Source organism: Leptosomus discolor, chromosome 5, assembly GCF_034619465.1.
Source record: "Leptosomus discolor isolate bLepDis1 chromosome 5, bLepDis1.hap2, whole genome shotgun sequence".
Taxonomy (NCBI): Eukaryota; Metazoa; Chordata; class Aves; order Leptosomiformes; family Leptosomidae; genus Leptosomus; species Leptosomus discolor.
In genome coordinates, this window is record NC_141395.1 from 69,662,453 (window position 1) to 69,690,104 (window position 27,652).

Sequence of the window (27,652 nt, forward strand, 5' to 3'; positions counted from 1 at the left end):
AGAGGCAAGTGCAAACTTGTTCTGGAGAAAGAGTGGTTTCTGAATCAAGCAGCTGCACGATGGTTCTCTGCTGAACTCCTTCCTACCCAATTTGCCTGACTGTGGATGAGTCCCAGTAGCTGAACCCAGGGAAGCTACTTCACATCTCCGTGGTTTAACTAAGAGTGACTAAGAAATCACCAAGCCATATGCTGAGTGCAGTGCTCTGATGAGACAAGCAACTTTCAGCGGCTTTATTGATTTGTCAGTTTGTAACGTTGGCACAGCGCAGCACAACTGGGAAACACGGCACAAGCTGGCAGCTCACACAGCATCCTAGCACGGCAAACCCGGCCCGGCGCAACTGGCGCGGGCAGCGTAGCACAGGCAGCGCCACACGGCGCAGAACACCAGCACAGCGCAGCACGGTACGGCTGGTTCTCCACGGCACGACGTGAACAGCGCGGAGCAGCACGGCACGGCTTTTGTGACACGAATAATTCCTGTTTGCACTTTTCCCCAACTGAACCTGACGCACGCAGCAGCGAAGGCGGTTGCCCCTTTCTCCAGGCTGATGACTGAAGTTCCAAACACCACAGGAGGCATGGGAGGAAGAGACATCGGGGTTTTTCCCCTTAAGATGCCGTGAGATTTTGGAAGGCCATAAGACAAACTGGGGAATGACGAGGATTCTGTTCAGCACCAGTGAGGTTTCTGCTGGTCCACACGTTTGGATCCAGCTGGCAGGTCTGGACTTCTGGAACTTTTCATGCCCCGTCGAGTCCAGCTCACAAAGTCCTCTCTTCAGCTTACACGAAGGTGTGCGATTTGAATTACAAGGCATCACAGTGGTTCGCCTGTGCTGGGGAAACCTTAACAAAACAGGGGAAACTGGGTGTAAAGAACGGAATGTGGCAGACTGGAAACGGCGCCCGAGCTTTCCAAGCCTGCTCCAAATAGCTTTGGGACCTGCGGTGAAAAAAGCTTATCATTCCAGAGGGAAGCTGATCCGTTTGGGGGATTCTTGCAGCAGCTCTGCACCTTCACAAACACCATTGGGAAAGGGACGCGTGGGGTGCCCCACGCCTCACAACTCCCTTGGGTTTGCTGCTTCAGGAGTGGGGGCCAGAGCGTGTACTCCGGCTTGGCCCGGACTTCTCATGATGCACATGTAATTCCTCCGGTTTGCTGATTACTCCTCCGCTCGCTGTTGCCTTTTCACACGACGGCTCAGCCATACACCTCTCACGGACGGCAAAGGTTCAGTCGGGAGCGGGTGGCCCGGTCGGTCCCGCTGGAGGAAGGTCGGCCAGGAGCCCCCCCGGTTCCTTCCAGTCTGGCACGCTTCCCGTCCCCTGGGGCACAGCGGGACCGCTCCGTCCCAGACTGCGGGAGGTGACTCACAAGGGAGGAGACCGGTATTTGTGGAAGGCGTTTTCCAGGAAGTTAGCCAGCTTTTCACAGTCGTCCTGAAGTGAAAGAAAAAACACGCCAACGGGTCAATTTGGCTCGGCTACCTTGGACATCTCCTTCCTTACGTGGTTCCATCCCAAGCCACCGACTTCACATCTGAGTTTTGACACAGGACGAGAAAAACTCGCAAGTGCATCTGGAACTTACTACTAATAATGATGACATTTACTGAGTAATACATAATGATCCATCAAGAATGGAGCCTTTTTGTGTCAGGTGCAACATAACGGCAAAAGATCAGACAGTTCTTTAGAGCTTCCGATCTGGAAGAACATAACAGGTCCAGCTTCTTTTGTTTAGTTTAATTTCCACTTAATTAACTGACCACTGGATCTAAAGTTATTTTCTATGTCCATCTGTTTTATAATGTCCTTACTGGTAACAAAAATATTATTAATGTCACACTTTGTTGGTCTGGCAACTATTTTGTGCAGAAATCTCTTTTCTGACACATTCAAGAGTGGGTGGTTTCTAACAGAATGTTTATTCTTTAAGAAAGAAATTACTGAAATACACAATGATACATAAAGGATGCAAAACACCCCCACCTTGTATCATACAGGGGGTTTGGACCTGCCAGAAAAAAACCTCAAAATTCTCACTCAAACGAAAAATGCAGAATTAGTTGTTTTCTTGCTGCTTAGAGGCACCCTTTGGTCACCACTGCTGCTAAATTACCACTTTTAAGAAAAACCTTGCATTTTGAAGACAAGATTTGCAAGGCATAGGTGGTATCTGCTGTTAGACCAACCACTGCCGCTGGAAAACCAGACGAGCACTGGGGTGCACAAGGCCAAGCAGGACCTGTCTAAGCTAAACACAGGCTCGGGACATTTGCTCAGCGTTTAGCAAGGTGTGAATCAGTCAAACCTTCTGAGGGAAAATGCAGCTGTGGAGTAGGAAAGATGTTAGAGAGGGGAAGACGTGTTAAAAGGAGGTGAACTCCTAGGAGAAAGAAAGAGAAAGGTAATGTGCAGCCCGTGGGACACGGACCTGGGTGAGGTGTATTCTACAGCTGCCCTAAAGGCCATGTGTCTTCCAGAGCACAGGAGAAAGCACCACAGCACGTCAGTGCCAAGCTGCACAGTCACCGTGCTCAGGTGAAGAAAGGAAGAAAATCTAAATGTACCTTTTTCCAGATGTACTCAGGTAAATTTTTCACTCAGTGAAGCTGACCCTTGTCTAACGTCAGCATCCAGAACAAGGAATTGTCCAAAACTTTGCCTACAGCCCTAGAATTCCCAACTTGTGCAAAATGAAAATAAATATATTTCCAATTCTCTCCATGCTGCCTTTCCCTGGGGCTATGCTGCTAAGCAGTCTGAATGACTGGGCTGCTCTGGATTCTTTCTCCGGACTGTCCACAACACCTCAGGGAGAGCCTGGGAGCTCGATGTCGGGGTACGCCGTCTCTTCTGGAGGCAGCAACCTGCCAGGTGAAGGCAGAGCAGCTGCCCAGGCAACCCCGGGACAGCTGGCCTCGGCTGCCTTCCCCTGGCCCTCCTCCGGGTCTCACCTTCAGAATCACTGCGGGGCTGATGTAGTCACAGTACGACTGTCCCCTCAAAGCAGCGACCTGGAGCTAGGCGTGAGCAAGGCGCGGAGAAAAAAACCCAACCAAGAGAACAAGGAAGCGTCACTCACTGCGACCGTTCCCTGGCTGCTAGGTGGGGAACAGGGGAGCAATTACTGCTCTGAGGCACGAAGCGTCCCTGGGTTTGGGGACTGCGGGAGCGCGGTGCACGCACGACGAGTGGCGAGGGGGCTTACCTCGTGGATGAACCCATAATGCACCAGCTCGGTGGCCAAGTCCTTGGAGTTGTCAGCTGCAGAGACAAGGGACAGTGAGAACGTGAAAGTTCAAGCACCTCCTGGTTCCTCCTGTGCCAGTACAGTGCCCCTATCCCAACCCGCAGCACACACGCATCACGCTTCATCACGCTTCAGGGGGGCACGCCGCGTGCTCTTGGCTGGCTACGTGACTGCAAGTGGTCCTGCGGCAAACAGAGCACAGAGGTGGGCACCGAGCTGGGGCTGAACAAGGTACCGGGCAGGGACGAGCTCCAGCCCCAGATCACACAAAGCATAACAGTCTTGGCAATGTGTCACTTTGAGACTTTTTTTCCATGTTTCAGCTCAGCAAGAAGAGCAGGCAGGCCACTACCTGTAGGCAGAGGAACACGCGGAGCTGGTGAAGCAGCAGCTCCCAAGCTTTACGCTTTCGTTCCGGCTGTGAGGCAGCCCAGGGGCTCCAGCTGCACGCTCTGCAGAAGGCTCCCGCACGTTTCAAGAAGAAGCCTGCTGGGCTGGACCTACTCTGAGGAGCAGCACCCTTCCCCGGAGCCACAGGGTTCCCTCGGAGGAGAGCCCACCTTCTCCTTTCAGAGGAATTGCGGAGACCGCACCAGTGTTGGGCACGAGGGAAGAATTCACTAGCGTTACCCCAAGAACTGCACACCACGAAATGCAGGGTCTTGGTGGCCACTCACTGGACTCCCAACATTCACTTTAGAGTGCAGGTTACTACCACATGCCAGAGGCTGCAAGATCAGGCTCTGAGCGGACAGAAACTGCTACCATGCAGCTCTTAGGGTTTAGTCCGCTCTCCCAGCACGGGAAGCGAAGAGAAGCTGGCTGTAAACACAATCTGCGTCTAACGCAATCTGAGCCTAAACCTGGCCAGGGCCAGCAGGCAATGCTTCCACATTCATGCACAACAATTGGGTTGCAAGTAAACCTACTGGGCAGCAAGTCGTAGCTCAACTGTCGATGCAATTTGTCCTCCAGGATCAGCAGAAGAGTAAGCTGCGGAAAGAAGAGAGTGCTCTTTACAAACAGCGGTTTCTCCGTAAGAGGGAAAGGTGCTGACTCTTCCATCAGCGCTAGAAAGTGCCGGCAGTGGTGAGCAGGGGGGATGCTGGAAGCTGCCGAGATGCGGGATGTCTTTGGCTGGGCAGCTGGAGTGTCTTAAAGGAATGTTCTCTCAACGGCTACTGCTCACCTGCGGCTGTTAAACTAGAAAGAAGTGGAGTTAAAAGACATCAAAGTCTTTCTGTCCTGCAGCCAGAGGGGGCTGGTGGCTTTGTTTTTATTTGGGCTTCTTTTATTACAAAGGGACAAGAGTAAGTCCTTTGGGTACTGCAGGAAACTACCCAAGACCAAACTTTTTCCTGGTCAGATGCCAGAGATGGGTGCAGAGAGCAGGTCTTGCCCCAGTGCCTCACGCAGAATAGGAGCGGAATACTCACGTGCCACTGGGTCTTGTCTTCATTCAGCTCCATGTTGCATTGCATTTGCACCACCTAGAAGAGGCCAAAATCAGCATCAGCTTGGACACAGTCCCTCTGGCTCCCCCAGGCCTGCTTTACTTCTGCTCTCCAAGCACGACTTTCAAATTCCTGCTTAAACCCCTGAATTCCAGCTGCCAGCCTGACCTTCCACTTCTTCCCACGTTCCTAGGAATTGTCCGGGTGGGGCAGCCGAGAGTTAATTTAGTCCCGTATCCAGCTACAAACCATGGCCATCGCCAGCTGATTGAGAGGGGGGTCAGGGAGCCCTGCGCAAGGTGCGGTTCTGGGCAAACTTTACAACCAGGAGGAACTCTTCTGCTCCATTTGCCAGGGGTCGGCTTCCCCCTAAAGTGCTGCCCAAACTCTTGGTTACGTTTTAATATTGTGCTTGTTCACATCCTTATGGGATGACCAATCCTTAAATCAGACAACAGAGCAAAACCAAAATCTGCAATATTATTAAACTGACATATAGGTTTTCTTTTGGGAACCCTGCATTGCACCGCAGAATAGTCAAATGTTTTAGACAAATACGGCATTTTATTAATATGTCAGCTTCCAGTTCCTTCACAGGAACAGGGCAGCTTCAATCTGGGGCAGCTTCAAGCTTCAACACGTCAGCTTCACGTTCCTGTGAAAACGGTTCACACTAGAAAGTCATGTTGTCCAGGCAAAGCAAAGCCAGAGGGAGCGTGTAATCCATCAGCCCAAACACAGGAAACCCAGCAAGGAATGAACATCCCTGCTCCCCGCAGCATTTAACAGGGTTTCATTTACATTCCCCGAGTTCAAGCTTGTGCTCAGAGGCGAGTTACGTGCTTGTTCCTTCCTCTGACCCCGCACGCCCCTGCTGCAGCTCCTCCTCGCACCGACGGCGCCAGCGCGCTGCCTGGCTAAGTGCCCCCTGACACACTGAATCACGCTGAACTGCGCAGCGTCTTGCAGACATTGCTCAAGAGGAGGCTGGTGACGCCCGAGTGCATCGCTGCCACCTGCTCCCCACCTCTCCCCACCCGATGCCCGGGCTCAGAGAATCACTGAGGTGGGAAGGGACATGAGGAGGTCTCCAGTCCAAGCCCCTGCTCAGGACAAGACAGTGAATTCAGACCAGGCTGTTTAGAGCTCTGCCCCGTTGCATTTTGAAAACCTCCAAGGACATCCCATAACCTCTCTTAGCCCCCGGTCCACTGTTTAACTATCCTCACCATGAAAAAAACCTTTGAATCCATCCAGCACCCACATTCCGGTGCCTCCCAGAACAGACAAAGAATCTGCATTGTAGCTACACTCATTTGGGACTTGCAGCTTTGTCCAGCTGCAAGTCTTCATGAATTCTGCAGAAACTCAGTGCTTCTGCGATGACTAGTCCTTTGTCAAATGGGGTAAAAACTAGTTGAGCACATTGGTCAGACAGACAATGCATGGGCAGAACCTTCCTCGGGGCACCAGGTGAGAAAGCAGCATGTAACAGATGCAAAGAGGGGAAAAGCCGTCACCGCGCGGGTTTACATTTACATTCCTCTAACGTATGTGATTGATCAGCACAGCACTCTCACTAAAAATAACCACTGAGCTCTATGAATAAAGCATAAGTTAAGTGCTCCGAAAGCCGACGCTCAGACAGCTCTGAAGAAACCACTGCTGAGGTACGTTTCGAAGGCAGGCATTTCACGGGTCTTGCAGGAATAAGAATCAGGTTGAGCCCTACATAGTGCTCTTAACAGTAATCCCGTGCAAGTATGAAAATGCATCCGTAGCATCCACGGTAACACAAAGGCAGTGCCATAGGGGGTTACTGATGAACGACGACAAGTGTCATTACAGGGAGCTGCCCGCACAGGGAAACAACAGGTGCCAAATGGGTTTTTAAGAAAGAGAGGTGCACAGAGACCGATGGGTTCCTCTGACCGCCCTCAGCGATGGCCAGCAGTTCAGGAGACAGAAGGCATTGTAAGAAGTGCTGTGCCTGAGCCATGCCCTGATGACGGTGGCCAACAACCTTGTCTCCCCACATGCACGTCAGCAAAGGACAAATGCCAACTCCTGCCCCTGGGAAGGAATAATTCCTGGCAAGGACACAGGCTGGGATGGCCTGGCTGGCAGGACAGCTTTACTGGCTCTGCTGGAAAGGCTCTGGGGTCACGGTGGGCAGGACATGAACTGCAATGTGCCCTGGCACCAGGGAAGGCCAACAGTGTCCCAGGGCACAGCCAGGATATTGAGGGAAATAATTATTCCCCTCTGCTCCGCACTTGTTAAACTCCATCCAAGTACTGCATCTAATTTTGGGCCCGAAAAACAAGAAAGACATTGATAAACTGGAGCAGGTTCAATGGAGAGCCATCTAAAGGAGTGCTTGCCCTCTGAAAAGAGGCTGAGGGAACTGGGCTTGTTCAGCCTGGAGAAGGGGAGGCTTCGGGGGGACGTAACGGCAGCCCGCCCATGCCCACGAGGGGGTTACGCTGCAGCCATGAACTGCTCTGTTCAGCGACGGATGACACCGTGGTTTTGGAAGGCTTCACTTCTGCTCAAACACCCTCGCATTGTGTCGGTCCTTCCCTGCCTGGCACCCCTTCCACTCCCCTTAGGGGTCCATAAACCCACTCACAATGACCTTTCTGCCCGTGGCTTTGGCGTCGGGGTGTGCAGTCTCGCCTGTGCAGTGCCAGGCAGGACAGGGCCTGGGCTCAGCTGGCCCCTCCACATGCCACTGCCGTGTCAGCATCGAACAATGATGGATTTCAAACCTGCACCCCAGCAGCGAGGCACAGAATATGCCGTGCCACAGAGCTGCTGGTGGATGTGAGAGCAGGGAAGGCAGGGCTGAAGAATCAGAGGCAACGAGGCTGCTCCAGAGGGTCTCAGGTGAGATGGACCTCACCAGCTCCAGCCAGAGGGACTGTCGCAGTCCTGGGGCAGCCAATGCAGCGAGGAGAACAGCTCTCACCCAGCTGGAGTTCAGTGCATGGCTAAAGCGAGAGGTGTTCCTGCAGCAGGGTGTCGGGAACGGAGACCATCCACCTACTCCTGGTGGAGAATCTGTCCCCACCTGGATCTGACCTTACCTTCCTGGTCTCCACATCAAAGGGCTCTGGGGTGGGAGTCTTGGCTTTCTGAGGGTCCTCCTGGGGCTGGGAGAGTGCACGTGGGAGGGCGTGGGGTCTGGAAACAGCGAAGTTCATCAGGGGATAAATCCCATTCCTGGTACAGACACAGAGGGAGGACAAAGAGCTGAGCCCTGTCCTCTTACAGCCCTGGCTCAGGTCAGCTGTGGAAGGCCGCGGCCCAGACCAGGGATCCACACCACGGAGCGGCAGTGCTGCCGGCGAGGAGGTGGCAGGCCACAGAGCCCCCTCGCCCTGGCACTGCAGCCCGGGTCTGCTCGCCCCGGGGGGAAGCGCAGAGGGGATCAGACATGACCCAGTACTGCTGTGCGAACGGACGCTCTATGCACAGTGCCCTGGCCCTGGCTCCGCGCTGCCCAGGGAGCAGAGGGCAGAGAGACGCTGGGGACCAGAGATGGGTGAACACAGAGATGGTCAGCCTGCAAACTCCAACCCACCTGACGTCTTCTAAGAATTTGTCAAGTTCAAGGAAGGAGACCTCTGAGTACCTGGGAGAGAAAGAGAACAGGAAGATTACTGGGGGAGGCAGGAGAGAAGAGCGGTGTGAAGGACTACGGTGCCATGACACCAGGACCACCAGGCTGGATGCAAGTCCTGGCTCATGGCTATGGCTGCTCTGAAATCTCTCCCGCTCATCCTCACCTCCACTGTGCTCCAGGACGACCCTCCCTCCGGATCTCTGCCATCACCATGTTCAGGTCCAGTTCCTTTATCTTCTCCTCCACCACATTCTCTGGCATCAAATCTAGGGCAAAGGCAGAACGGGGCTGTCAGCTGGGAGGTCCTGTAACATGGGCTCTGCAGCAGAGACCCTGGGGAAGGGCTACAAGTCGCTGCCTTTCTCCCCAGGCTCCTCCACAGCCCCAGCTCTGGCAGGGCAGCAACGCAAGCTCAAACGGGGCAGGGTGGTCTCATGGTGACTCACACTGGTTGTTGATGAAGCAGTGTGCTGCCAGCAGCTTGAGGGAATGGACCTCAAAGAGCACCCGGTGGAAGAGCAGGTTATTAGCTGTTGGTCGCTTGTCAGGGTTGAGGGTCAAGCACGACAGAATGAACTCCTGAGGGTCAAAGCAAAGGCATAAACCGGAGGCAAAGCAGGACTTTCCCCTCCCTCATCCCCGCTGCGGCCAGCCCCGGCTCCTCTCACGCTTGCGCTTCCCAGGGAGCGGGTTTGAGCGGCTGCTCCTGCCTGCGGGCAGCCCCAGGGCAGGTCAGCAGCACCGAGCGCCCGAGCAGCAGCAGTGCTCTGGGCGGGCAGCGTGCTGCTGGGTGCCCCCCGACAGCCTGGCCGTGGGACCTCTGCTCCCTGTGGGCTCTCGTCCAGGGAGGAGGCTGCAGTGCAAGCCCAGCAACAGGCTGTCAGGAGAACAGGCAGGGTGTACCCCAGAGCCAGCAGCCAAGATCACTGCCGAGAGCAGCAACCCACCAGGAAGGACAGGGGTGGGACTGCAGAAAGGGCAGACTGAGCCAGCGGGAGGGACCCCTGACCGCAGCAGGACGGGAGGGACGCACTGGCCGTTTCTGCTAACACTGACGGCAGAAAAGCAAGATCCTCTGCCTCTTCTGCACGCCTCAGCCTGGGGCCTGACCTCCTGAACTGCTCTGTACAGGCATCTGGCTCGGGCTATTCAGAGTGGAGGCAAAAACCAAAAAAAGGGCCAGAGGAAGGATGACGGGGTGGGCACCCACACAACCGAATCAGCTGCCCATCGGGGGGAACAGTGACACCGTCTGCCCCGGCGCTGAAGACTCAACAGCAGAAACTCTCCCTGGGACACCATGCAAACAAGGGGACTGCTGCATCAAAGGGGGCAGGATTTACTATGGGATGCCCGGGGGAATTCTGAGACCAAACAAGAGAATGTGGGGAGTGTACAAACATTATGGGATTGTTGGGGGGATCGGCCAAAGGAAGAGGAAGGGAGAGGTTGAGGTGGGTCAGGGAGGAAAATGGAGGGGGACAGAAGGTGCCAGCAGCCTGTAAGCACTCTGCTGGTCAATACACGTGTCTGGCTGAGCTCTGCCTTGGTCTAGCCCATCTTTTTATTAAACTCTACTCCTAACTATTTACAGTGTAAGTTTGTTCTCTGTTCCCTGGGAGCACGTGTGGCCCTCTGGCAAACGTCAAGCTGGACTAGCTATAAGTGAGGTGAAAGCTTGGGGAGGGGGCGCAGATATCGGGCAGACCACGGGTCGGATCGGTAACAGTGAGGCTGGTGGGATGGGGCCAGGTACCAGTGACCTGTGAAAGGGATTGCCCTGAGCATCAACGCTCAGAAGCAGGATCTGGCTGTTCACGCTGTCTGCGCCCGTGGATGTGGCACTGCCCTGTCTGTGCTGGATGATTTGCGGTTGGACACATCTCTACGGAGCGTGTGTGTGTGTGTGTGTGCGTGTGCACGTCTGTGCGCACGTGCACCTACCGGGAATTCATACTCGGCCTTACTACTGGTACGCCTGGGAAACAGGGGTGAGGTCCAGCCTCTCGCCTCGACCAGCCCAGGAGGGAGGGAATCCCCGGGTTCCTGAGCCCACCAGATCTGGCTGCCCTTAGGTTTGCAGTAGATCGTCGTCCCCGTTCCCCTTTCCCAGCACTGGTGTGACCTGGAGCGTGCAGCAATGCCAGGCTGCCCGACGTTCCAGATACCAGCCGAAGGGAAGGACGCTCATGGGGAGATTTGCACCCCAGGAGGGATGCCTGACCCCGAGGCGGGTCCCGGAGGCTCAGCCAGCACTCACCCGCATGTTGGGATCGTCCAGAGAATGCCGTGCCCGCATGATGGCCTCCTCTGAGACCCGCGTGTCCCCGTTAGTCTGGATTTCCAGCACTGCCATCTGGGGAAGAAGGAGCGCAGCCGTGTCTGCACGCAGCCAAGCCTTGGGTCAGTCCTTGAGGGCTGCCCAAAGGGACATCCCCTGGCAGGTGGCAGCTGTGGGGCTTCTCAGCAGGACGCATAGCCTGGCCAAGCTCCAGATCTCCTGGCTTCCCCCCAGTGCTCCCTGGCCGCTGCGTCCCTGCCCTGGGGGCCAGTTTCTCGCCTCCCACAGCACTCCAGGCTGCTCCCAGGTTCCCAGCAGGGCAGACACAGGAGGATGCTCCCTGGGCACTGTGCAGACTGGGGGACAACGCAGACAGCACCCACAGCCCCACAGTCTGCCTGGGCAAGCTGTGCTTGGTGGTGCACATCCTCTTGGAGCAGCACGGTCTGTCCCTGCTCCCTGTGCCCTCCCTTCCCAGGGCTGTCACAGCCTGAGGAAGAAGAGGAGGCACCAGCCGAGCACAGAAGAGGTGAGCTAAGCCTGTTGCTGCACCCAGGGCAGGGTGGGCCATGGCAGCAGAAAATGTTCTGCTGATGCCAGCAGTGATGTCTCCATCACCGCAAGGGATCCCCAGCTCAGTGAGATTTGGAAAAGGGCAAGGAGACTCCTTGGGAAGCTCCCCAGGCCACCGCAGTCCCCAGGAGGCTCAGCAAGAACAACCCTGCCCTGTAACCGGGGGTTCCCGCAGGTTCTCAGGCACTGCAGCCATCCTGCTCCGTACCTCCAGCGCACACATCCCGAAGGAGAAGATGTCCACAGCGGTCCCGTCAGCCTTTTCTGCAAAACCAAGCCAGAATCACATCAGGCCAGAGGTACAGGCCAGCACCTGCTTGCTCTGGGAACAGCCCCCTGCACCCTGCCTCATCCCTACAGACACTTCTCCCCGCACACCCCTGCTCTCACCCCTGCTTCCCCCACCCCAGCACACATTTTCTCACAGTTCCCTGCACAAACCTTTCCCATTTATTCCCCTCAAACCTGCCTCAAAAGATCCAAGGTGGGGACCATGACATGAGTTATCACATGGCACAAAGATCCTTTACTCCTTTTTCCCTGACCCTTGTAACATTCTATATGCTTTCAAGCATTCCTGAGCTGTAAGCTGAGTTTTTCAGAGCCATCCGTGGCCATGCCGAGACCTCGTTCCTAACCAGCAATTGCTAACGCCCGGTCCACTCCCGTGTAGGCGCAGCTGCTTTTCCCACGTGCTCTGCACTCATCAACACCACGTTTTACCTACAGCGTTAGCACCCTGTTGTTCATTACCACATGATCTTCCGTGACTCATGGCCAAAGCTTTAGCTACGAGTGCACTGAATAATCCCGTACTGCTGCACACATACCGCGCCCAGGACCCCCCTCCACGTCCCTCCGGGCACCCACGCTGCCTGCGACCCCCCGCAGACAGACCCCGCACTCACGGCCGTACTCCGGGGGGAAGAAGTGCAGGTTGCGCAGCTCTTCCCTCTCGATCCTGATGGGGCTCCGCAGGTCGTCCGGGAGGGCTGCGCCGGGGAACGAGAAATGTTCTGCGTCACGAACGAGAAACATTCTGCAGCACAACCCTCCCAAGCTGCTTCCCCGGGGCTGCAAGCGCAGGCGGGTGCTCTGAGGTAGCCGGGATTTCTGTGGGCGCTCCTGCCCACGCAGACCCCCCGTGGGGCGCTTGCTCCCCCAGGAGACCCCTCTGCTCCCACGACAGGAGCAGCAACTCCTCAAGGTCCCCCCCTGCCTGCAGAGCCCCGGACGGCTCCTCCGTGCCGCAGTGCCCCACCGGTGAGAGGCACCCAGGGCCCGCAGGAGGGGAGGGTCGACCCGGGGACAGGACTGAAGTGCTGGCAGCAGAGGGACACTCACCATTTGCAAACACCCTGTGCCAGACTGCGGGTCAGCGCCGATCCCGAAGTAGACGAGCGAGAAGGCATGGAGCAGAGGACACAAGAGAAGAGAAGGTAACGCCAAGCCTTGCACAGGGGATCCCGAGGGACCCCACAGCTCTCCCCAACGCTGCCCAGGTGGAATCCCCACGGCACGCCACCCCGCACAACCCCACCACGTCCCTGGGCGGGCAGCTTCCTCCTGCTGACTCTTCTCATCAGCACGTGGAGCCACAGGCCTGCGAGGGGGGCAGCTGCCTACCTGAACCGATCTTTATGAGCCCGTTGTGCTGGATGAAGATGGTGTCACTGGTGAGGTTGCCGTGGATGATGGGAGGCTCGCAGGAGTGCAGGAAGCTGGGGAAGCACGAAGCTGCCCTGAGCACATCACCTGTGCCCGGCCCAGCGAGAAGCAGGACGGCTGACAGCGCAAGCGATGGCAAGCTTACCTGAGAGCGGACAGGATCTGAGTGCACCAGCGCTTCCAGGCCTAGAGCAGAGACCAGAGCTCTCATCAGACGGGACACCCACTGGAGCCCAGCAGCAGATCAGGCCATCCCTGCCCATTACCCAGCGACTGGGGCAACCTGCCTTCCACTAGCCCTGCAGGGACCGTTACCCAAAGATGAGCCATGCAAGAGTGAGAACAATCTCCTTTCTGACCCCTGCTCAAAGAACACCATCGAAGCTGAGAACTTGTCTGTACCGGCAGGCAGAGCTCCCCTGAGCCCCAAAACCCCGGTGGAAGCATGGACAGAGGCAAAACCTATGGTTGTGGGGTCCATGTGTACGGTTTTCTCTGTACACACCAACAGTGAGTCTCAGCTCTGGGAGCGCCTAACCGCACTGGTGTGACACTGAGCTCAAACTTCACGGCAGGGCTTGCAAGGTGACCCCAGAACAGTCACCCAGCTCCCCAGTCACAGTCAGCTGAGACCTGCCTGCAAAACTGTCAGTCAGACCCACACTGAGTGTGTTTGCAGGTGAAACTGGTCCCTCCAACCCAAGTAATAACCTAGCCACAAGCCCGCTGTCCCTCCCGGAGCACACTGCAGCCCCAGGAGCGGGCAGCATCACGCAGCTGAACCTCACCGCAGCAGCTTCCAGCAGGTTCCCACCCTCGGGGTCAGATCCTGACAGCAGGATCCGTTTCTGCACTGTCCTGGGGGAGTTCTGCTCACCAAGATGCCATCTCCCTACAGGAGAGTCCCTGGGCAACTCAGGGAGCAATGACATGCTCTTGCTCTGCCTTAGAAGAGACCAGAGACCCTCTCCGTGCCAGCGGACACAGCTACCCCCTTCACCTGGGACCCCCTGCATGTCCTCCCAGGGAACCTACCCTGGCATTCATGGCCTTGTGGTTTTTCTTGGTTTTCTTCAGGAACTGTTTCAGGCTCCCTGAGGACACGTATTCTGTGATGAAGATGACCTGGCAGGGAAGAGAGACATCAGCTTCCCCACCTCCACGCATGGGTGAGAGCGGGCTGCTGGCAGCAGTGTCCTGGGGAAGGGAGGGGAGTCTGGGGCGAGGAGCAGGGCTGGGGTCCCCACCTGGCTCCTGCTGGCATCCCTCCCCCAGCCTGGGGACCCCATGGACACTTTGCCTCCCTGAGTCCTCCCTACCCGTGCCTTCAAGTCTTTCACGTCCAGCCAGTATTTGTGAAGCTTTACGATGTTGGGGTGATCCACAAGCACCAGCTGCTCAAACATGGTCTTGATCTTCTCCTGTGGGCCAAAAGAGGGCTGGTGAGGTGGCAGGTCCTGGGACGTGGCAGGACATGTCTGAGAGCAAGGGAACCTGGGGCTGGGGAGGAGGCTGTGCCCCCGGTCAATGAGAAAGCTGGTTTTGGGGTCCAGAGGACACACAGGGAAAGCACAATGCCACAAAGGCAGGAGCACAGCAGGGCTGTGATCAGCAGAGCTGGCCGAGGCGTGCCCACGAACACAGGGACCGGCGCTGCCGCCCAGGAAGGTGCAGCGGGTGGTCTCAGGGGAGGTGGGCACCGTCCTCGCTGGGGAGGGATGGCTCACCTCGTGTGCTTTAAAGGCCTTCTTGTCGGTGAAGAGCAGCTCGTTCCACACCACCTCCACGCCCTCCTCTGTGTCCATGGCAAGGAAGGTGCTCTGGATGCCCGGCATGTTCCCCTGATTCACCTGCGAGGGACGGCAAGGTGTGAGACAGCTCGGCTGCAGCCCCGACATGGCTCCCATCCCCACCGGAGGAACGTGCTGCGTGGGCGTGGGTGGTCTCTGCTGCTGCCCCTGCAGAGGACCCCGGCCCGCAGGAGGCTCTGGGCAGGACACGGCAAGCGGAGCAAACCCCCTGTGCTGCCCTGCCTCGGGACCTGCCTGCTTGGGAGGGCAGGATCGCAGCAGCCGGCACCGTTTCTCCAGGACGTGAGGGCACAGGAGAGAGCCGGCAACTTGGAGCAGTTCCCACGCCAGCCCCGCTCGACCCTTCTAGCCCAGCGAGAAGCCAGCGGTGGCAGTCACCTGCCAGCCCCACTCCTGCACACAGACAGGGACCCCCATGGTGACCCCACTTCCCAGCAGCTGTGGGCAAGCAACCCACACCCACAGCTGGTGGTCACGCTCACGTTGGACAGGGCACGTTAGAAGGTCAAGACAAACCAAAGCCATAAGATCATCAAGGAGACTGGTGGCAACTCCCCATGCCCCAGGGTCTGTCTGATGAGTTCCCATCCCCAGAGGTCACAGAGCTGCATCCCAGGACGCCGTGGAGAGCAGCTCTGCGGACACCGGCTCCACAAGCCATGTCCAGCATGGACCCAGTGGCGGCAGCCCCGACCCTGCGCCGGGCCTCTGCCGATCCTGCCTTCAAGGCAGCGTCAGATCGCTGGTCCCCAGCCCAGCCCGGACCACTGGCTCCTGGCTCCAGCCCAGGTAAAACCTGCTCAAAAGGCACCTGATTCCGACAGGAGGCTCAGCAGCACAGGGACATCCCTGCCCCAGGACCAGGGGGTCCTGCACCCCAAACCGCTGGCTGCTGCACCCCAAATTGCCAGCTGCTGCACCCCAAACTGCCGGCTGCTGCACCCCAAATGGCCAGCTGCACTGGGCTCTGCGCAGTCGCTGCCCTGGCTCTCCCCTCACAAAAGCACCCCTGCACCGGAGCAGCCCTGCAGCCCCCAACCTGCCCCTTCCCCCCTCCAGCGGGAGCCTCCTCCCCACACCTCAGCCCGGGCAGCTGGGGCAGAGGCAGCGCTGCCCGCTCCTGTCTGCCATGGGGCAGGGGCAGCACGGAGCTGCCGGCACCCAGAGGAAAAGGGGGATTGTTCTGCCAGGGGCCGGGGTGCAGCGTCCCGCCGCCCGGGCTTGGGCCGCTGCGGCGCGGGGCAGCTGTGGGCGCAGGCGCTGGCACCCCCGGCTCATTAGCAGGGGCCGGACAGGCAGCTCATGGCCCAGTTCCTGCTGCGGCCGCACAAAGCACCTCTGTTACTTGTTCTCCCCGCTCACAGGCTCCACGTGCTTTGCACAAAGCCCAGCACGGACGGCCAGCGATGCGGCCAGCTGGCCTCGCTGACCACAGCCCTCCCAGCAAGCCCCATCAGCCTCTCGTGGCTCCCAGTGCAAGGGCGGCCAGCACCGGAGCGCCCAGCAAGGGCACTGCTGGGGGAGCCGCTGCTGGGGGCCGGTGGGGAGACGGCTCAGCCCTCCCCTCGATGCCCCCACAGCAGGGCCGTCACACCAGCCGCTGTGAACCCCAAGCCGTGGTCCTTCTGGAGAGGCTGGTGCCGATGCTGCTGGTGGAAAGCAAGGGTCCGTGCGGCAGGAGGGACCGCCTGGCCGAGGGCGATCAAAGAGCCTCGCAGGAGCTCTTGGCAGCCGGTGCCAAGCTGAGTCAGGTCGCAGCGGAGGCTGTGCCGGGAGGGTGGGCACCATGAGGGTCTGCTGGCCACAGAGCACTCTGTGAAGCTGCTGTTCCACCTCGCCCCAAAAATGCCACTGGAAAATCAGCTCACATGCTTGAGAAAATTCCTGTCCTGAAACCAGCGGGTGGCCTCAAGGCCGAGAACAAGGAGCCAAATGGAGAGCACAGACCCAAACAGCCTTTCGATTGCCACAAGGACACGCGGGAGCAGCAGAGCTCGGCACGGAGGTTACCAATGCCCGGCTCGCAGGCGCAGCCGGCTCTGAAAACCCCAGGTGCCACCTCCTCATCCGCCTCGTCACGGGGCCACAACGCTCCTGTGTGCAGATACTGAGCCTACAGAAGGACCCAACCTGCAGGGCCACCGCATCCCGTGCCTCCCGTCCCCATGCATGGATGAACCGGGTCCCTGCCAGCCCCCTCCCCTCCCTGGGCGGGCAATGCCAGCTCCTGCCTGCTCAGAGCTCGGCCTGAGAACAGCCGGGCTGAATCGGACCGGTCGCCTGTCTGAGGGTGACCCACAGCAGAAGTCTGGAGCCGTCCCTCTGCCGCAGCCGCCCACCTTTGAACAACCTGCTCTCAGAGCCCAAAGAGGTATCCTGGTGCTTAAGGCTCCGGTCAGTGGATCTGTTGGTACCTGGGAAGCTCTGGATGTGGTGGGGAGCATCAGACAGGCCTACAGGGGATGAAACATCCCTTGTTCCATGCAGAGATGCGAACGTGCTCAGTCTTGTGCTGACAATAAAACTGATACAGAGCAGCTGCCTTGTGCGCTGAGCTCCGAGACTGCATAAATAAATAAATGCTGCACTATAATTGCAGAGGTGACTGGGGACCAAAGGAACTGGCCACAGGTCACCTTGATTATCTCACGCCATGCCTTTCAGGGGCTCCCGGCAGCTCCACGTGCTGCTAATGGTGGGCACCACGTGGAACAGGCAAAACCCCAGAGCCGGACTGGGCAAACTCCCTGCTCAGCCCGCTTCCAGAAAGCCCTTGGCAGCAGCTGAAGTCAGCCTGGAGAGAGATCGCTGGGGACAAGTAAGCGAAGGTTTACAGAAGATCAGATTGCATCTTACAATAAATCGCTCCCTTTTGAGCTTTTCACGTCAACAAGGACTGAAGCGGTCCACAGAAAAAGGCTTAGCGATACGCTTCTGGGGCCTTGGGAGAGCAGCCAAGGAAGGCATGGGGCTGGGAGCAACGGACGGGCATTTCTGCTGCCGCTGGCATTTAGAACTGACTTGGAGAAGAAAATAAGGACAAGGCGGGTTGTTACCTTTCTTGGGTCGCTCTAGGAGACTGGGGAAAGGCATGGCCACGGTGCCTGGAGGAGAGGGCACTGTGACAGTCCTCTGCTTCTCCGCAGACACCCACACTCGTGTTCTCAGGACAGGCATGTGCTGGCCCCATCCCTCAGCAGGGACATCCCGCTGCCTTCCTGTGCCCCCCAGGGCACCCCTCCACGCCGTTTGGACCAGCACACCCCGGCCACCCACGGGACACTGAGGACAGAGCCGTCCCAGAGGCTTCCTCCGCTGGTGGCCCTGCTCCCAGGACCTTGGCACGGGAGCAGGACCAGGGCAGACACCTTCTGGGCGAGGGAAGCGGTCCCGCCCCCAGCGCAGCCGTGGGGACCGACCACCAGAGCCATCAACCCCCATGCAGCTCTGTCCGGGGAGCCGTGCCAGTCCTGCTCTGCCACGGAGCAGGAACCCTTGGCTGCTGGTAACGAGAGGAGGGCTAGCAGGACACGAAGATGGCGATGCTCACTGCCTGCATGGTTTACCTGACGCCTCGTGACACCGCGACGTTATCCCTTTTGGCGCTGGGAACCGGCAGGATTTGCCAGGGCCGCAAGGCTGAGCAGGGAACACAATGTGCCTGCGAAAGCGCTTTTGCAGAGCAAATCCCAGCCTGGCCCTCCTCCGCTCCAGGATCTCATAAGCCTGGGTGACAGTAAAGGCTGTGCCTGGGCTTCTCGAGGGGCTCGTGTTCAGGTTACGGTTAGCAAGGAGGTGCTGCTAAGGCGCCGGGACACACCTTGGGCAGCAGAGACTGCCCTCGAGCAACGTGAGCAAGCAGCAGAGGCGGAGGGCTGCGTCTCTGCAGGGACTCCCTTTCCAGCCCGCTGGGCTCCCCTTGCCTTCTCCAAGCCATGTGTTCCCTGGCCCCGAGAGGCTGCACTCCTCTCTCCGCCACCCCATGCCATGCAACATGCAGGGCAGGGGTGACTGTTCCAACGCGGAAACAATTTTTTTAAAACATGTAAAAGAAAAAAAAATGAGCTAAGAGGGGTGAGGCCCTGCTCTGACACCTGCGCTGCCTCCTGCAGCTTCCCCGGGGACAGGGACACCCACAGCCCTGGCGGGCAGAGCCTGCCTGATCACCGCTGTGCCGAGGAGCAGAAGCTGGAGCAGGTCCCATGGGAGTGGTGGTGGGTGGTGGGCCCCCAGGGGGGGCTCATCCGTGGTCCTGCTGTGCACGTGTGAAGAGCCGAGACACCCCCTCTGCCGAGCTGGGAGCTCTCTGCCCAGGGTCTGAGACTCAGCAGCGTGGCTCCCAGCTCTCTGCTTCCAGGGCCCCGTCTCAAGCACCAGACCTGCGCCAACAGTCCCCTTGTCCCCAGGGAGGAGCTGGGACCAGCAGCAGCCCCGAGTGATTATGGAGCAATCTGCTCCTGAGCCTGGCTGGCCGCTGGCTGGATCTCACCTCGTGGCAGGTACACCAAAGGCTGTGGCACAAGAGCTAGCTGGGGGACGTCTGTCCGTGCTGCTGTCCACAGCGCACAGCAAAACAACAGATCAAGCCTACAGCGCCCTGCGGCTCTGCGGGAGCAGGACGAGGGCTCTGCCGTGACAGATAAACCTGTTCTCTCTGTGTGATCGTGTTACACAATTGGCAGGTGAAGGGAACACATGAGACGGAAAATATTTTGATTCCAGTGAAGCATTTCATCCTACCTCTCACGAAAACATACGCTCAGCACTAACTTGGACGAGCACGGATACAGGGCTAACACAACCCCAGCTGGGGAGACCTGGCCAAGCAGGGATGGCGGCGTGCCGCTGGCAGAGCCGGGAGGCAACGGCACGGGTAAGGGCGAGCTCCGCTGCGGTTCAGCATCAGTGCCATCCCGGAGAGAAGAGAGGCGGGTGAACGGCACTCGTCTTGGGCAACGCTGGAGGAGCGGCGAGCCTCCAAGGGGAGAGAAGGAGCAGAGCCACGGGCAGAAAGCAGAAGTGGCATCCAGCCAATCAGCCAGGAAAAATAACCGGGCGCCCGGCTGCGCTGCAGGCAGAGGAGACCGAGGGAGGGAAACACTCACAGGAGGATGCGCAGCAGCAGAGCTCTCCCACCCCAGGGCATGCAGGGCACCCGCTCCATCCAGCCCTTCTCCATGAACTCTCCCCACCCATCCCCGCCAGATCCCCTGCCTGTCAGCGACAGCAGGCAGGTCACTGTTGAATGCCTCTAGACTGGGGGAGGAACCCACTCCCCCAGGACCTGGAGCAGGCCTCCCCAGAACTGCAGCCGCTGGCCAGCCTGTCCCCCTGCCGCGGGAGGGAGGGCTGGCAGTCCTTCCTTTCTCTCCGCGCCTGCGGCTGCCCTTCCCTCCTGCCCAGCAGCTGCCGGAGCGAACACTGCGATCCCTGTTCTCCTTCCACTGCCGAGAAACAGGGACAGAAGCGTATTTTTCCACCATCCCAGACAAGAGCCAGGAGAGACCCTGCACGCCAAAGGCAACACAAGGGATGGGTGTTTCCCGGGCAGAAGACGAACCACTGCGTGCACGCCTGGCCTGCGGCCGGGGCTGCTCAGGGATCGGCCCTGCACGAGGCCGGACACCGGGGAGCCGATTGCTTCACGCCCGTGGCACCGCAGGCCCCTGGGAAGGAGCCGAGCCTGCGGCCGCCCGGAGCCAAGCACCGCTTTGCTCCGCACCTCGGAAACGCCGGGGCGGCGTGGCCGAGCCCCAGGCACAGGCTGCCCCACGGCCCCAGCCCGGCAGGTTTGCGTCAGGCGTCGGGTCAGGCTCTGCAGAACACGGCAGGAGAGGGAAAGGGTCCCCGCCACCAGCCCGCACCCAGGCACCGGGTGGGCGAGCAGAGCCCGGGTGGGCTGAGGTGGGAGCAAGAGGTGCCCAAATACGGGCTGGGCGTGCGGCTCCCTATCCCAGTGCTGCAGGCCCCCAGCGCCCACCACTTTGAACTGGGGACCAATGCCCAGGGATGGGCTTTGCAGCGCTCGTCCAGAAAGCAACGGATGGCATCGGACGGTCAACCCAGCCTGGCTGGAAAGCGCCGAGCAGCAGCCCTTTATGAGTCAGGCAGGAGACCGGTGACCAGTACAAATTATCCCAGTTTACAGGAATTTGGTGTGATTTACCCTGTTGACCGAGCCGGGAAGGGGATTTGCCCTCCTGCTGCGCTGGCACCGAGCGAGCCCAGGCTGAACAGTTCAGCTGTCAGCGGTGCAGTTTCAATGAAAGCCAGCAAAACCACCTTGCTGACCAGCGTCTGGTCGCTACGGGGGAATGCTAAACCGCTGCCTCTCACGTGCTCGCTGTCACATGCTAACTTGTCAAATGGAGAGGCCAACCATGAGCGTTTGATCATCCCTTACTCCGTTCTGTAACACGACCATGGGACACCTCCCTTGTCCCAGAAGTAAAATAGAAAAGCCTCTGGGACCGCGCATGTTCTCTGGTTACATCAGAGATAAAGGAGAACGGAGACAAGGGACACAAAAGCCGTACAGGCCTGCAAGACTCTGGCCACTGTAAACAAAAACACCTGCACGGGAAAACCAATGAAACGGCAAAAAATGCTTGGTAAAAACAGGAAAGGGAACAAAACACGGAGAGTGCCAGTAATGGTCGTCCTTCTCTTCCGTGTCTGGTCTGGAGGGAGCCCTGAAGGAGCAGCCTGGGAACTGCTGAGCTGCGTGCACTCGGGACACGGCGGAGAGGCTCCTGCAGACAGGTAGTGCCTTAGGAGCACAGCAAGCAGCCCAGAAGCAACGAGCTGCAAACAGAAAGGCATTCTTGTGGAGAATATGAATGGAAATAAAAGAGCGTGTTACTGCATGAAAAAGGACAAGTTTCGGCACCAACCTTTACCACTCGGCTGACGTCACCTCCCTCCCCAGCAGCGAGAACAAGGCAGAGGATTGTTATGATCGGGTAAGACCGTGAAGGATTAAAGGATCCTTGAAATGGAGAAAGTGGCACAGGGAAAGGGGACCTGAAGCGAAAGGCAGAACAGTCCCCGCGCATCGCCCACGCGAACCAGAAGGGCGACGAGGAGGACAGTGAATCCAGCACGCATAGCAGGTTCGTGGGCAGACCCACAGAGCCCACGCTGAGAGAAGGACTTCACCACCTGCCCCCAGCAAAGGCTGTCTCTCCGGGCGTTACGCCACCTTAGCTCAAACCACGCATTCGCAAACACCCTGGGGTGCCCCACCTCTTATTTGCGGCGCAGAGCAAAGCCTTATGACATTAACCTGTCCGATCAGGTCAGCAGGTTCATCCTGGAAAGTTAAACAACAGCAAAGCAAAGCTGTAAAACCAGTAAGGGGCAGAAAAAAATAGATGGCACGAAAAGAGAGAGCTAAGTCTTTCAGCTGATCCACTCGGCTCTGGAAAAGCATTTCACAACAAAACACCCTTCAAGTCCAGTCTCCTGGGAGGGCTGGCAAGAAAGCAGCTTTTAAAAATAACTCTGGTGGCAAATATTAAATAGTTGGACGCTTTCCAGATAATCTGTCACAGAACTGGTTATCCTCACAGCAAACTGCGAACATAATTAATACCTAAAAAAAGGCTCCAGAGCCCCCTTACACCTCAGTGTATTCACCTGTGCAGATTATTTATTCTGTATTCTGTTTTCATTTCCTGACCTGTGGGAACCTACGGCAACACTTCCAAATCTCCCCCTCTTGCGGATTTTTAAATATAACTTTGTTATATTAAATGCTTCAGCATCTATTCTCTTTCTTTCTACTATTGTTTCCCTTTTTCCTTTCTTTCATCCTGCTGGTTTTAGAAGTTGAAGCTCATGGTTCAAGGGCTCTGTATCACTACACATTCAGCCATCAACGCTTCTAGTAAACAAGGTGACCAAAAGGAGAGCAATGGACTATTCCAAGCAAAAACACGACCAGCACGGTTCCAGCCATCGGCAGCGGTGCTGGAGCTGCCGGCACCACGGAGCGGAGCGCCACGTCAGAGGCGATGGCAGCGCTGCAAGCGGAGAGGCAGCTCTAAAGCCCGGTGCCATGAACCCCAGCTGAGCCTCCCGCAGCAGGCGGGCGCCGTCCGAGGGGAAAGGCCCCGCGGAGCACCGCGGGCCACCCAGGGCATGCTCGGTCCAGGCCGTTCCTGCAGGAGCACAGCGGGCAGAGCCGACCCCCCGAGATGGACGGGAGGGATGCTGGAGGGGTTGTTGAACTCGTGGCCCCAACCCTGGTCTATGCTACAGGTCAGCGCGGTGCCGGTGAACAGGGCTCACCCGCGCTCACCCGCGCTTGTGAACAGCAGAGTCAACAACTACCTACTGGTTGCAACAGCCCCCTTTCCAAGTGCCCGCAAAAGCAGAGCAGCATGGACAAAACCAGCCTGTTCTGAGCAGCAAGGTGCTAGGGTTCATTCAGGAAGCAACAAAGAAAGTTGCAAAACTTTTAACTCAAGCAGTAAACCAAGTTCCTTCTTCCTTGTTACTCTTCGTCCACAGGGTGGGTGGGAAAAGTAAATGAAGTCAGCAAACCAATGCTGAAAAAACCAAATCTTCCTAAATGGGAAAGCAGCAGCATTCCTCTGCTGCCCTGTCACGCTCGGAGCAGGGGGAGAAGTGAAAGAGGCAGAACACGGGTTGTGCTGACACCGAATGTGGAGACACCGAAGGACTCACACGACTGTTTCTCCACGTACGTTGCAGAGATATCGTAAGTGCTTTTATTTCCTGAACTGTTCATGGAAATCTGTGACGTCGTATCCACCGCGAATACACGCACCATAATCAGGCAAAGGAAACCGTGACGGGAAATGCCGTCCTCTGTGGAGCCATGGCCAGACCCACGTCAGCGTTGCGAGCACGGCACAGCTTAGCTCTGGTGTCTGCGCCCGAACCGCGGTGTAACGGTGCACAGCGGGGTCGTGAGCCGCTGCTCCACGTTCTCCCAGCGGAGCACGGCTGCAGCGGCCACGTGTGAAAACCAAGGTGCGGTCCTCGTGTACGTGCAATTAACGCACTAACGCGTTGGCCATTTGCCCTGTCCCGCTTCCCAGCCCGCACCGCGGCGCATCACGGTTTCAGCGCCACAACGCGGCACGGAGTGCTCTCCTCTGCCCACCCCAGCCCTCCGGGCACCGGACGCTGCTCCAGCGCTGGGCTCTGCCAGCCGCAGAGGCGGCAGCTCACGGGCAGCTCACCCACCCTCCAGCCCCGTTCTCCGAACAGCGAGGCCTCAGATCAAGCACGGCACTGTGGATCCCGCCCAGGACTCGCCTGTTCCAGCAAAAGCAAATTGAGGAGAATAAATAATTATAATAAATCATCAGGACACTGAGGGAAAATCCCTATTGGTAAAAACACCTGAAGTGCTTACAGCAACGAGAACGCGTGTTGAACAGAACGGCTGTTCATCAACGTCAGAGGGTACCACACCGACAGCACAGGGTGTTTTTTCTTCCTGGTACGTAACTCAGCGTCTACGGATTTGCAACAAACGAGCCTCTTGCACAGAGCTTCCTTCGCGTTGCAATTTTGGCAGTGCTGCCACTTCCCCGTTCTAGTTCATGTGCGTTCTGTCACGGCAGCTTTGCAGGTCCTGGACACCGACACCTGCGCTTGCTGGACAGGCCACCCGCCCTCGGCGCCGTCACCAGAACGCTCGCTTCCCAGGGACACGCAGCCCTGCCCCGGCACAGTGACCCGGGCCCGGTGAGCAGCCGGCAGCCTCTGGTGTCGCCAAAGACGCGACCGCGGCGCTGCAACTCCTCGCTGTGGTGTGCAGCCGCACCACGCACCACCGAGACCCACGAGCCACCGAGACCCACGCGCCTTCCTGCCACCGCCCGCTGCCCTGCAACACCCAGGGAAGGCCAACCCACCCCTCCCACCTCTCCGGCAAGAGACCCTTCCTGCAGACGCGTAGCGGGGCACAGCGACCCGTTCCCAAAGCGTCTGGCTGGAGATGCCACCGGCGGGGCCGCGCTCCGCAGCTGTTCCCACTTCTCCCACGCGCTGCACAGGAGGGACAAATCTCCAGGGGCCAGTTCCAGCCATCGCAGCGCCGCTCCAGAAAGCTCCCTCGTTGAAACGTAACGATATAATACACATCATTAAACATCACCATTCGGTCAAAATAAACGGAGATTGTTCAATTGAGAAATGACTTCCGAGCCATTTCTTTGCCCAGGGGAGCTGGGGGTTTTGGTGAGAGCTGGGGCTTTCGGGAGGGTCTGGTGGGTCACGGACTAACACGCATCACCCAAGCACTGTGTGAAAAGCATAATGCAGCTGCAGGTCAGATGTGATTAAGTTATAGGGCTTTACCCGTACCTACACCACACATGTCCACCCTGATGCCTGTTTCCAGCACACAGCTAGGGTCATTTTAAGTCTGTAGATCAAAATACAGGAGCACCGGGGTATTCTCAGCTAAAAAACTAGTTTCCATGCAGCTTTCCTCACCTCTTCAGAGCCACCCCGGCAGAGAGTCGAAGGGAGAGGCAGGGGTCTGTCTGTCAGCTGCGTCTGTGCCGTTCCCCCACACCTGACTGGTGGCATGGAGGGCACACAGAGACGCCTGCACCGGCATGTGAACCTCAGCCAGACACAGGACGCAGACAGAGGGACGGCTGATGATGGGCACCAGCAAAGCCCATCCCAAAAAAGATAAAGGAACCACCACCAAAGATACAGCTGGTTCCGACACCTCGGAGCTGCCACACAGGTAGGAGCTGATACCCCAGCAGTACCAAGGACAAGCAGGGGAAGAAGCCACAGGGTTTTGAAGGTGGTGTCAGGTCCTGGCACTCGCCACGTAGTATGCACACCACTGCAAGCACACCGTGGGACCAGGCTCAGGTACCATCCAGGCGGCATGTACACCCTGACGCAAGGCCCTGATGTAAAGGAGATGTGTGGCAGAGGTGGTAAGGCTGTAGGAAGGGAGATTGAAGGGTGATGTGTGGGTGTGGAAGCACCAGAAAGCACAGGGGGACAGAAGCAGCGCAGGTGCTCATGGCACCGACATTAGCAGGTTGTCAAGATCCCAGCAAAGCCCAGACTGGGAAAACAGCCTAAAACTAGGCAGCCTGCAGCCAGGCTAGAGCAGCTGAGGACTAAGGCAGGTTATTAACAGGTGATGGTGGGAAGACAAAGAATAGGATTGGCCTTGGATGGGCCTTTTTACCCTTCAGGAGCCGACAGAGCCTGCCATGTCTGTCTCCCAGTGCTGTCCCACCCCTGCCTGGGCTCAGGATTCACCCACTGACTTTGGTGCCTGTCCCTCGGAGCCCTGACAGAGTCAGGGAGACTCAGGCTCCACTTTCAGGGGAGAAGGTCACTACACCGCCAATACGGGGGACAGGTCTGGAAGAGAGAGGGCAGGGGCTGGTGATGGGAGCGCTGCAAAACCCCGGTGGACACGCTGCAGGGGGGCTGCGCCGAGCCCCTGGGCTGGGGAGATAAGCTGAAATGGTGCAAAGCCCTTGTCTGGAGAGGAGGAACCGGGTTCTCCAGCCCTGGAGGCAGGCGTGCAGGGACAGCCACCGCCGTGCCCTGCGGTTTACCCGGCAAGTCCTCATTCCCGCAGGAGCTGCCCGGCCACCTGTCGTTACCGGCTGCCACTCGCACCGCTGCCACCGGGCACAGCTCAAGGACCGAGCCCAGCAGAAGCCTCCAGGATCGGGCTCAGCGCTGGCTCCGACAGCACCCGGTCTCCTTCCCGCAAGGCCCGCGAACGGTGCCCTCCGCTGCGGGCTGCACGACCGGCACTGCCCGGCTCCCTAGGGGCACGACCCGGCTCCCCGCACCGGGGCACCCCACACAGGGAGCCCAGCTCCCCGCACCGGGATACCCCGCACCGGGGCACAGCCCGGCTCCCCGCACCAGGACATCCCGCACCGGGACACCCCGCGCCTCCGGCCGCCCGCAGCGGCTCGCCGCCGCCCCCCCCCCCCCCCCCTCCGGAGCAGCTCTCCGCATCGGCCTCCGGGCTCGGCCATCGCTCTCGCTCCGGGCACCCGCGGGCGCCGAGCTGGTCTCGGCGCGGCTGCCCGTGCCCGGGGGATGCGGCCGCCCCGGTCCCGGCCCCAGCCCCGTCCCCGGTCGGCGGGACGCGGTCCGGCGGCGCCGGCTGCCCCCGAGCGGGCTCCCGCGGGGCGGCGGCGGGCGAGGGGCAGCGCTCGGAGCCCCGCACAGCCCGGGGCCCCGCAGGGCCCGGCGGCGACGACATCCTCCTCCTCCTCCTCCTCCTCCCCGCAGCGCCCACCTGCTCGCGGCGCTTCTGCCAGCGCCCGCAGGGGCTCTCCTCCAGGATCTCGCTCTCCTCCTCGCTCTCCTCCTCCTTCTCCTGCGCCAGACGCGCGTCCGGCTCCGGCACCGCCATCCCCGCGCCGAGCCGAGCCGCGCCGAGCCGCGCCGCGCCGCGGGCTGACAGCGCCGCCGGGGCCGGCCCGGTCTCAGCCCGCCCCGCTCCGGACGTGCGGCCGCGCACGGCCCGCCCCGCCCCGCCGGGAGGGGCCCCGCACCCCCGGCCCGGGGATGCGCCGCCGGGACACCCCGCCCCGCACCGCCGTCGGGTCCGGCCGGCGCCCCCGCAGCCCCGCAGGAGCCGGCGCCGCCACCCCGCACGGACCCCGGCCCGGGGAGGCCCCGCGGCTTGTCCCGGCCGCCTCGGAGCCCCCGTTCCCAGGCCGGACCCACCCGTCGCAGCGCCTGTCCCACCCCGGCCACCCCCTCCCTGTCCCGGCCTCCCTCCCGGCGCCCACCGCCCTCCCGGTCCTCTCCCCGGTCCCCTCCCCGGTCCCCCGCAGCCCTTCTCTCTGCTCTTGTGGGGCCCGAGCGCCGGCACCGGCCGCTGCTGGGTGCTGGGTGCCCCGGGGGGCTGCACCCCAGACGGGGCAGCGAGGTGGGTCCCCACGCCCACCCAGGCACTGCGCACTCAGAAACCACCAGCTCCGAG

At 59.1% G+C, this 27,652-nt stretch overlaps 1 protein-coding gene across 3 annotated transcripts; it reads right to left on the reverse strand.

The window, feature by feature from the left end:
- Window positions 1–204: 204 nt before the first annotated feature.
- NRBP2 (nuclear receptor binding protein 2) lies at window positions 205–27,076 on the reverse strand. 3 transcript variants are annotated; one of them, XM_086466182.1, is made up of 19 exons: window positions 26,960–27,076; window positions 14,596–14,718; window positions 14,188–14,289; window positions 13,904–13,993; window positions 13,014–13,054; window positions 12,827–12,921; window positions 12,545–12,568; window positions 12,109–12,192; window positions 11,409–11,464; window positions 10,607–10,702; window positions 8,793–8,925; window positions 8,510–8,612; window positions 8,305–8,355; window positions 7,808–7,943; window positions 4,701–4,754; window positions 4,194–4,257; window positions 3,223–3,278; window positions 1,384–1,448; window positions 205–870 (listed from the first exon to the last, which is right to left on the reverse strand). In XM_086466182.1, exons 1-19 carry the CDS (start codon window positions 27,074–27,076, stop codon window positions 813–815), a joined length of 1,548 nt encoding a protein of 515 aa, XP_086322308.1. In that variant the 3' UTR covers window positions 205–812. The 3 variants fall into 3 exon arrangements, with proteins under 3 accessions (XP_086322308.1, XP_086322307.1, XP_086322309.1); XM_086466181.1 differs by lacking the exon at window positions 205–870 and adding an exon at window positions 2,969–3,034 and having other exon boundaries at window positions 1,349–1,448; XM_086466183.1 differs by lacking the exon at window positions 205–870 and having other exon boundaries at window positions 1,349–1,448.
- Window positions 27,077–27,652: the final 576 nt, after the last annotated feature.